Source organism: Microcaecilia unicolor, chromosome 12, assembly GCF_901765095.1.
Source record: "Microcaecilia unicolor chromosome 12, aMicUni1.1, whole genome shotgun sequence".
In the NCBI taxonomy this organism is placed as follows: domain Eukaryota; kingdom Metazoa; phylum Chordata; class Amphibia; order Gymnophiona; family Siphonopidae; genus Microcaecilia; species Microcaecilia unicolor.
The window spans coordinates 108,822,101-108,833,232 of NC_044042.1; the positions used below are offsets into that span (position 1 = coordinate 108,822,101).

The 11,132-nt window shown below is 47.8% G+C and overlaps 1 protein-coding gene across 4 annotated transcripts in view; it reads left to right on the forward strand.

The window, feature by feature from the left end:
- Positions 1 to 10,914, forward strand: part of LOC115481352 (next to BRCA1 gene 1 protein-like) — a 148,277-nt gene extending 137,363 nt beyond the window's left edge. For all 4 annotated transcript variants that reach the window (XM_030220421.1, XM_030220422.1, XM_030220423.1 and 1 more), the window contains one exon: positions 10,698 to 10,914. In XM_030220421.1, the coding sequence (XP_030076281.1) occupies positions 10,698 to 10,877 (180 nt within the window). In that variant the 3' untranslated portion in view covers positions 10,878 to 10,914. The remainder of the gene's footprint in view (positions 1 to 10,697) is intronic.
- Positions 10,915 to 11,132: the final 218 nt, after the last annotated feature.

Below are 11,132 nucleotides of genomic sequence, written 5' to 3' on the forward strand. Positions count from 1 at the left end.
AGACAACATGGTTTCACCAAAGGGAAGTCGTGCCAAACGAATCTCATTGAATTCTTTGACTGGGTGACGGGAGAATTAAATCAAGGACGGGCTATGGACGTCATCTACTTAGATTTCAGCAAGGCTTTTGACACGGTTCCCCACAGGAGGCTCTTGAATAAACTAGAAGGGCTGAAGATAGGACCCGAAGTGGTAAACTGGATTAGGAACTGGTTGACAGGCAGACGCCAGAGGGTGGTGGTAAATGGAGTTCGCTCGGAGGAGGGAAAGGTGAGTAGTGGAGTGCCTCAGGGATCGGTGCTGGGGCCCATTCTGTTCAATATATTTGTGAGTGACATTGCCGAAGAGTTACAAGGTAAAGTTTGCCTTTTTGCGGATGACACCAAGATTTGCAACAGAGTGGACACCCCGGAGGGAGTGGAAAACATGAAAAAAGATCTGAAGAAGCTGGAAAAATGGTCTAACGTTTGGCAATTAAAATTCAATGCGAAGAAATGCAAAGTGATGCACTTAGGGAGTAGAAATCCAAGGGAGGCGTATGTGTTAGGTGGGGAGAGCCTGATAGACACGGACGGGGAGAGGGATCTTGGGGTGATAGTATCTGAGGACCTGAAGGCGATGAAACAGTGCGACAAGGCGGTGGCCGTAGCGAGAAGGTTGCTAGGCTGTATAGAGAGAGGTGTGACCAGCAGAAAAAAGAAAAAAGGAGGTTTTAATGCCCCTGTATAAGACGTTGGTGAGGCCCCACCTGGAGTATTGTGTTCAGTTTTGGAGGCCGTACCTTGCGAAGGATGTTAAAAAAATGGAAGCGGTGCAAAGAAAAGCTACGAGGATGGTATGGGAGTTGCGTTCCAAGACGTATGAAGAGAGGCTTGCTGACCTGAACATGTATACTCTGGAGGAAAGGAGGAACAGGGGTGATATGATACAGACGTTCAAATATTTGAAAGGTATTAATCCGCAAACGAATCTTTTCCGGAGATGGGAAGGCGGTAGAACGAGAGGACATGAAATGAGATTGAAGGGGGGCAGACTCAGGAAAGATGTCAGGAAGTATTTCTTCACGGAGAGGGTGGTGAACGCTTGGAATGCCCTCCCGCGGGAGGTGGTGGAGATGAAAACGGTAACGGAATTCAAGCATGCGTGGGACAGGCATAAAGGAATCCTGTGCAGAAGGAATGGATCCACAGAAGCTTAACTGAAATTGGGAGGCAGGGGGAAGAGGGGTTGGTGGTTGAGAGGCTAGGATGGGGGAGGGCAGACTTTTTATACGGGGTCTGTGCCGGAGCCGGTGATGGGAGGAGGGACTGGTGGTTGGGAGATGGGAAATACTGCTGCACAGATTTATACGGCTGTGCCCTGGAAAAGACAGGTACAAATCAGGATAAGGTATACACATATGAGTTTATCGTGGGCAGACTAGATGGACCGTGCAGGTCTTTTTCTGCCGTCATCTACTATGTTACTATATGATTGTAGAGCTTTTGCTCCACAGTTTGTCTAAATTTCAGGGGGGGAGGGTGTTTTGGGCAGGCATGGACGGCACCAAAATATAGACATTTTTCTGCAATAATGGAACAAATTGAAAATGTCTAGGCCAAAATTAAGACGTTTTTGGCTAGGCCTGTTTCAGTCACGACTGAATGACCAAAAGGTGCCCAAAATAATGAAATGACTACTGGAGAGATTGAGGTATAACCCCCTTACTCCCCCAGTGGTCACTGACCCCCTTCCAGCCCCCTAAGATGTGACAGTGACAGTATATACCAGGCTGTTTGACAGCTTCAGATGTTATGGCCAGTCATATTAGAGCAGCAAGCAGGACCCTTGAATACCCTAGTGGTCGGTGCAGTGCACTGTGGAGAAGAAGACCCAGGCCAGTAATCCACTCTAACTGTTACACGAGGTGGAATGTGTGAACCCTCCAAAAACTTACTGTACCTGCATATAGGTGAAACCTGCAGGCATGAGGGCTATTGTTGTGGTGTACAGTAGGTTTTTGGTGGGTTTTGGAGGGCTCTCCAAACAATAAAAGGGAATAGGACTTATATACCGCCTTTCTGTGGTTTTTCCAACTTCATTCAAAGCGGTTTACATAGTATATGCAGGTACTTATTTGTACCTGGGACAATGGAGGGTTAAGTGACTTGCCCAGAGTCACAAGGAGCTGCAGTGGGAATCGAACCCAGTTCCCCAGAATCAGAGTCCGCTGCACTAACCACTAGACTACTCCTCCACTAGCAACATTCCACGTAGAAGCCTGCCCTTGCAGATCACCAATGCGGCCGCGCAGGCTTCTGTTTCTGTGAGTCGTACATGCAGGACGTCAGACTCACAGAAAGAGAAGCCTGCGCGGCCGCGTTGCTGATCTGCAAGGAAAGGCTTCTGTTTCTGTGAGTCTGATGCCTTGCACGTACGTGTAGGAAGTCAGACTCACAGAAACAGAAGCCTGCGTGGCCGCGTTGCTGATCTGCAAGGGCAGGCTTCTGTTTCTGTGAGTCGTACGTGCAGGACATCAGACTCACAGAAACAGAAGCCTGCGCGGCCGCGTTGCTGATCTGCAAGGGCAGGCTTCTACATGGAATGTTGCTAGTGGAATAGCAGCATTCCACGTAGAATCTCAATAGTAGCAGCATTCCATGTATTATCTCCAATAGGGAAAGGGAAATGGGTCTTGATAGAGGTACTTACTTGTACCAGGGGCAATGGAGGGTTAAGTGACTTGCCCAGAGTCACAAGGAGCTGCAGTGGGAATCGAACCCAGTTCCCCAGGATCAGAGTCCGCTGCACTAACCACTGGGCTACTCCTCCACTACTATAAGGGGGTAATGGTTTGATGTGTACCTGAGACCTTTCATGTGAAGTCCACTGTAGTGCCTCCTAGGGTGTCCCACTGCTTTGTTGAGATGTCTGTGTAGCCAGTCTACTAAGAATGCTGCCCCCCCCCCCCCCCCCCCCAATATATCCCAGTGGCTTATTTTTGTGCATTTTTCCTTTGGACTTTTTTTTTCCTAAAATGGTCCTAAAAGATAGGCACACCAAGCACAAAAACGTCTAGCAAATGGCCATTTTCGAAACAAAAAGTTGGACATTTTTCTGGATTGAAAATGGCCGTGTTTGCTACTGGATCTTTGGACGTTTTCTGAAAAATGTCCAAAATTGGATTTAGATGTCATATCAAAAATTCCTCTCTAAGTTTACCAGTGTTTAATTATGAAGAAGTGGAAGCTGCACCGACCACTAGGCTACTCCAGGGACCCGCTTGCTGCTCTAATAGGACTGGCCACAACATCTGATGCAGTCATAGAGGCTGGTATGCAGTGGCGTAGGAAGGGGGGGGGCGGTCCGCCCCGGGTGCACGCTGCTGGGGGGTGTCAGCTCCGTGCTGGTGCACTGCCCTCTCTGCCCCGGAACAGGTTACTTCCTGTTCCGGGACAGAGAGAGCAGTGAATCAGCGCGGAGCCGACACACCCCAGCAACGTGCAGTCGGGGCGGATCGGCCCTCCCGCCCATCCCTCGTCGCAGGTATGAGCTCCGGGGGGGGGGGCGGGGTGTGCTCCAGCGGGAGGAGGGTGCCATTGCTGCAACCGGGGGGGGGGGGTGCGCAGCGGCGACCCGCCCCGGGTGTCAGCTCCCCTCACTACGGCTCTGCTGGTATGTACTGTTTCTCTCACATCTTTTGGGGGTGGGAGGGGGTCAGTGACCACTGAGGGAGCAAGGGGGGGGGGTAATGCCTTAATCCATCCAGTGGTCATCTGGTCATTTAGGGCATCTTTTTCTGACTTAGTCACAATAAAAACAGGTCTAGACCAAAATGTCTAAATTGTAACCCTGGATGTTTTGTTTTGTTCCATCATGGCAGAAAAACATCCAAGTTTTGGGAATGCCCAATTTCCGCCCCCAATACGTCCTGGACACATCCCCCTTGTGATTTAGATGCACTGCAGACAAAAATGTCTTTAAAATGTATTTTTAAAATAGCGAATTTGAGGTTTTGGCAAATAAAAAGTCCAAATGCCGCTTTGTGCCACTTTTTGGGCGTTTTTTTGTTTTGAAAATGAGCCCCCATATGTAACTTTCTCCCTTGATCTAATTTGTCTGATCTAATTTGCGTGATAAGACCTTTCTCTAGTGAAACACTGTGCTGCTTTGGGTTGCCTCCAATGGATTCCTGAAACTTCGCTATCCTCTGTTGTAGAAGTGTTTCCATTAATTACTCACCAAAAAGGTCAGACTAACCAGCCTATAATTCACAACCTAAGAACATAAGAATAGCCATTCTGGGTCAGACCAGTGGTCCATCTAGCCCAGTACCTGGCAGAAACCCAAATCATGGCAACATTCCATGCTACCAATCCCGGGGCAAGCAGTTGCTTCCCCATGTCTGTCTCAATAGCAGACTACAGACTTTTCCTCCAGGAACATGTCCAAACCTTTTTAAAACCCAGATACGCTAACCACTATTACTACATCCTCCTGGCAAAGAGTTCCAGAGCTTAGCTATGCATTGAGTGAAAAAATATTTCTTCCTATTTGTTTTTAAAGTATTTCCATGTAACTTCATTGACTGTCCCCTAGTCTTTGTACTTTTTGAATGAGTAAAAACGGATTCACTTCTACTTGTTCTACACCACTCAGGATTTTGTAGACCTCAATCATATCTCCCCTAATCTTTCTCTTTTCAAAGCTGAAGAGCCCTAACCTCTTTAGCCTTTCCTCATACGAGAGGAGTTCCATCCCCTTTATCATTTTGGTCGCTCTTCTTTGAACCTTTTCTAATTCCGCTGTATCTGTTTTGAGATATAGCAACCAGAACTGATTTCAATACTCTAGGTGAGGTCACACCATGGAGTGATACAGAGGCATTATAGTATTTTCAGTCTTACTCACCATCCCTTTCCTAGTAATTCCTAGCATCGTGTTTGCTTTTTTAGCTGCCACCAAACACTGAGCAGAAAAGGGCTCACCTCCTCCTTACTTCCATTTGTATGGAGCAGGGGCGTAGCCAGACTTCAACGGTAGGGGGGTCCAGAGCCGAGGTGAGGGGGCACATTTTAGCCCCCGCCAGCCAGTCAGCCAGCCATTGCCGACACCGACCCCCCGACCCGCCCGCCCGCCCATCATTGCTAACACCTCTAACAATTTTGACCCCCCCCCCGCCAATGACCCTCTCAACCCCCCGCCCGCCATCGCCGTCACCTACCTTTGCTGGCGAGGGACCCCAACCCCCGCCAGCCGAAGTCTTCTTCCTTCATTTGGTTTCTGACTGAGTCTGATGTCCTGCACGACGTCAGACTCATAGAAACAGAACGAAGCCTTGCGTTGTACGTGCAGGATGTCAGAGTCAGAAACCAAACGAAGGAAGAAGACCGGCTGGCGGGGATTGGGGTCCCCTGCCAGCAAAGGTAGCAGGCAGCGGGTTGGCAGCGGGAAGGGGGGGGATTGAGAGGGTCGCCAGCAGGGGGGTCCAGGGCCAAATGTACGGGGACCCAGGCCCCCGTGGCCCCATAGCAGCTACGCCCCTGGTATGGAGAGGTCCACATTTACCATTCTCCAGTCCTCTGAGACCACTCTGAACTCTAAAGAAACATTGAAAATGTCAGACAGCGTAGATGCCAGAATTTACCTAAGATACATCTGGTCCCATCGCTTTCTATCCCTTTACTTTAGCTAAACACAGTCTTCTAAAAATTGCTCAAGATCTACCATATTTCCATTCCTATTTGTGTTTGTCTTTTGCAGTGCTCTTGGCCCTTATCTGCAAACACAGAAGAGAAATATTTGTTAAGCAATTCCGTCATCCTTATCGACTTCTACTTATTTCTCCCTTTCACCCGTGGGCCTCACAAAATGCTACTTTTGTACTTCCTCTCTAAAAATGGCTTGTCCTCCCTCCCCCTCCCCTCCCCAGACTACTTTACCAGCTTTTCTTAGCTTTTCCAGATATTGTTGCCTGTCTACCACTTTTTGTGATCCCTTGTAGTTTATGAAGGTTAACATCTTTTTTTTTTTTTTAATAATAAGTCTTTATTGAAACATTCAAAAAAACAGATAACATAACAGAGCGATCAACTTTTACTTGCAGTATTACAATTACACCTCAAAACACTCTAAGGGCATTAAGAGAACTTAACTGCTAATAAAACTTCCAAGTTTGTTTCTTTTTTCTCCTTAGGGGCCCTTTTACTAAGCCATGTAGGCACCTACGCTTGCCCAATGTGCTCCCTGGTTACCATATGGCCCTTGTGGTCATTTCAAGTTTGGCGTGCGTCCGAAAAACATTTTTTATTTTCTGACACGCAGTAGGTACGCGAGTTAAGTGCAATTTGACGTGCGTAGACCATTACCGCCCAGTTACCGCATGAGACCTTACCGCTAGGTCATTTGGCTTGTAGTACGTAAGTACATAAGCACTGCCACGCTGGGAAAAGACCAAAGGCCCATCAAGTCCAGCATTCTGTCTCCAACAGCGGCCAATCCAGGCCCCAAGAACCTGGCAAAAACCCAAAATTTAATAACGATCAATGGACTTTTCCTTCAGGAATCTGTCCAGACCCCCTTTAAACTCAGCAAGGCCAGCTGCCGTCACTACCTTCTCCGGCAATGAGTTCCAGTCTAATCACGCGTAAAGAAAAACTTTCTCCGATTTGTTTTAAACCTACCACATTCTAATTTCATCTTGTGTCCCCTGTTCCATCTTGTGTTCACATCTGTCCGCTCTACCCCACTTATTATTTTGTAGACCTCTATCATATCACCCCTCAGCCGCCTTTTCTCCAGGCTAAAGAGTCCTAGCCTTTTTAACCTCTCCTCATAAGGTAGTCGTCCCATCCCTTTTATCATTTTCGTCGCCCTTCTCTGCACCTTCTCCAATTCCTTTATATTTTTTTTGAGATGAGGCGACCAGAACTGAACACAATACTCCAGGTGCGGTCGCACCATGGAGCGATATAACGGCATTATAACATCCTCATGCTTGATTTCCATCCCTTTTCTAATAATACTCAACATTCTGTTCGCCTTCTTAGCCGCCACAGCACATTGAGCGGAAGATTTCAACGTCCTATCCACGATGACTCCCAGATCCCTTTCTTGGTCCGTAACTCCTAAAGCGGAACCTTGCATTGCATAGCCGTAATTCGGGTTCCTCCTTCCCACGTGCATCACTTTGCACTTGTCAACGTTGAACTTCATCTGCCATTTGGACGCCCGATCCCCCAGTCTCAGACCCAAAGTGGACGCATGACAATTTTCATTTTGCTGCACATCCATTTTCAGCCAAAAAAAGAGATAATTTTTTATAGGTACGCTCAAAAATAATTCTGCGTGTGCCCAAAGCATATACTACCACAGGCCATTTTTCAGCGCACATGTCTCTATTCTGTACACATAGCAAACTCTAAGTCTCCATTTAAGCAAGATGGGACACATGGATCTTTTCATGCTGAGGCCAAAGTAAGTTTAGCTGCGTGAAGCAAACGATGAAGCGGCTGAACTTGGTGCTTATGAAGTCCAGGTATGTCCCTGTTCAGAAGAAGGAGTGGAGGAGTGGCCTAGTGGTTAGGGTGGTGGACTTTGGTCCTGAGTAACTGAGTTCGATTCCCACTTCAGGCACAGGCAGCTCCTTGTGACTCTGGGCAAGTCATTTAACCCTCCATTGTCCCAGGTACAAATAAGTAGCTGTATACAATATGTAAGCCGCATTGAGCCTGCCATGAGTGGGAAAGCACAGGGTACAAATGTAACAAAAAATAAAAGGATGGAATCTTCAGTCCTACAATCCATTGGATTTGAAAGCAAATGTTTTAGCTTTCAAACAGGTCTACCAAATATTTATTTATTTATTTATTGCATTTGTACCCCACATTTTCCCACCTATTTGCATGCTCAATGTGGCTTACAGAGTGTGGTTATGACATAATCATTTCGTGATTATGTCCCAAGGTACCTCTCAATCCACAATTTCTCCAACACTGTGAGGGTACCAGCATTGAAGACGATCCGGAGTCAGGTACCAATGATAAAGAAGCTTAACCTTATTCTCTATAACATTAGAAGCGATACCTACCATTGCTTGAAATTCCTCCATAGAGTCCCACTCTTCTGGTGTATGCGTTATTCCCAGTTCTTTTCCCATTTTTGCCTATGACCCAATACAAGTGGGCTACTTTCATGTACTAGTTTTGAGAAGCAAAGTGGCCTTATTTTCCTCTTACTTTTAGTTAACAGAAAGGTTGGTTGCTCTTAAAATAGCTCCTTTCAGTTTTACCTACTGCTTTTCTACGTCCCCCAGCTGTTTCCATCCAGCTAACACCTCCTTTAGGCATTCCCCCATCTCTACAAAGTTAGAGGGTTTTTTAAGTCTACAAATTCCTAATGTTTCTTAATATTGAACCACACCATCTGGTGATCACTGGATGGCAGATGATCGCCCACTGTAACATCAGAAACACTCTCCCTATTTGTAAGTCCAGTATGGTCCCATCACATGTGGGTTTCATTACTAGCTGCTAGAACCAGGGGCGTATCTGCTATGGGGCCACAAGGGCCTGGCCCCCGCAGATTTGCCCCTGGACCCCCCTACCGACAACACTCTCAACCCCCCCTCCTCCTGCCGTCACTCCACTGTCGCACTTCACCTTCCTTTGCTGGCGGGGGACCCCAACCCCCGCCAGCCAAAGTCTCCGTCCTTCCTTCCTTCCTTCATTTGGGGTTGGTGGTTTCTGACGTCCTGCACGCACGCACGTACAACTTGCAGCGTGCAGGACGTCAGAAACCACCAAACCCAAATGAAGGAAGGAAGGAAGGAGACTTCGGCTGGCGGGGGTTGGGGTCCCCCGCCAGCAAAGGGAAGTGAGGCGCGACGGCGGAGTGACCAAAGGAAGGAAGGAAGGACGGAGACTTCGGCTGGCGGGCCAACCCCCACCAGCAAAGGGAGGTGAGGCGCGACGGCAGAGTGACGGCAGGAGGAGGGGGGGGGTTCAAAGTAGTTGGAGCTGTCTTCCGCGAGAGGGGGGGGGTTAAATTAGTCAGGCGGGTGGGGGTGGTGGTGGTGGCGTCGTCTTCGTCTTCAGCGGGGGGGGGGGGGCTAAAATGTGCCCCCTTTCCTCGGCTCTGGCCCCCACACCGTTGAAGTTCAGATACGCCCCTGGCGTATCCAAGATGTCTCTACTTCTAGACAACCCTTCAACAGGGATGACCCAATCAAAATTGATGTCAGGACATGATATGAGTGAATTAGCAGTATAAGTATTGCCACAGTGGGACAAACCAAAGGTCCATCAAGCCCAGCATCCTGTTTCCAACAGTGGCTAATCCAGGTCACAAATACTTGGCAAGATCCCAAAAAAGTTCAATACATTTTATGCTGCTTATACCAGAAATAAGCAATGGATTTTCCCCATGTCAATTTAATAATGGTCTATGGACTTTTCCTTTAGGAAGCCGTCCAGACCTTTTTTAAACCCCACTAAGCTAACCAACTTTACCATATTCTCTGGCAACGAATTCCAGAGTTTAATTACATGTTGCATGAAGAAATATTTTCTCCAATTCATATTAAATTTACTACCTTGTAGCTTCATCGCATGCCCCCTAGTCCTAGTATTTTTGGAAACAGTAAACAAACGATTCACATCTACCCATTCCACTCCACTCATTATTTTATAGACCTCTATCATATTTCCCCTCAGCAGTCTCTTCTCCAAGCTGAAGAGCCCTGAATGCTTCAGCCTTTCCTCATAGGGAAGTCGTCCCATCCCAATTATCATTTTCGTCACCCTTCTCTGTACCTTTTCTAATTCCAGTATATCTTTTTTCAGCTACAGTGACCAGAACTGAACACAATATTCGAGGTGTGGTCGCACCATGGGCCGATACAAAGGCATTATAACGTTTTCACTTTTGTTTTCCATTCCTTTCCTAATAATACCTAACATTCTATTTGCTTTCTTGGCTGCTGCAGCACACTGATCAGAGGGTTTCAAAGTATCATCAACACGACGCCGAGATCCCTTTCTTGATCAGTGACTCCTAACATGGAACCTTGAATTACGTAGCTATAGTTCGGATTCTTGCATAACATATAAGAATACAGTTGCCTGGGTTAACTATTAAAGTTACAAGATGTGTTAATGGTTCCTGCATGTTAAATATTACAGTCAGTGGCGTTCCGACGCTGGCTGACACCCGGGGCGGATCGCTGATGCGCCCCCCCCCCTCCGGGTGCAGCGCGACCACCCCCCCCGGCGAAATGACACCCCCCCCGGGTGCACGCCGCTGGGGGGGGTGCCGCGGCGTACGCCTGTCGCCCTGTCTGCTCCGAGTTCGCATGTGTTCACTGCTCCCTCTGCCCCGGAACAGGTTACTTCCTGTTCCGGGGCAGAGGGAGCAGTGAACACATGCGAACTTGGAGACAGGGCGACAGGTGCGCGCCACAGCACCCCCCCAGCGGCGTGCACCCGGGGCGGACCGCCCCCACCGCCCCCCCCTTGGTACGCCACTGATTACAGTCTTACCTATGAGATTTACCAATCAACATCCAGCATATTGAAATCACCTATTTTAATATTTATATTTGAATGTCTTTAATTAAATCTCTGTCCACTTCGTCTGCCTGGGAAGGAGACCTGTATATCACAGCAATGTAAATAGATTTTCCATTCAATGTAAATAGATTTTCTTCTTGTCCTGTATAGGTCCAGCCTGCGGGTTCAGAAGACCAGGCGGCCACAATGCTCACTGTCCTCTTCGAAATGGGATTTTGCGACCGGCAGCTGAACCTGCAACTGCTCAAGAAACATGACTACAACCTCATGGATGTGGTGACAGAGCTGATCCAAATTAACGATAATGACTGGTACAGCACCAGATACTGACCAGGGAGCCATGATTAAACAGTTGAGCATGATAACAGAATGACTTTTTTATTCTGTTACTGAGGTTTGGGAGGTTGGGGGGGGGGGTCCATAACTATGATCTCCTCTGCTTTCTGTCCTTGTGCCCCACCTCCTCCCTCACTCTTTGATGAGAAGTTTCATAACTGTGTATCTGCTGGAGTTTGGCAAGCACTGCAGTTTTCTGAATCCCACACAATCCTACAAAATCTAAGCAGATGAAAAGTTGAGGATGCC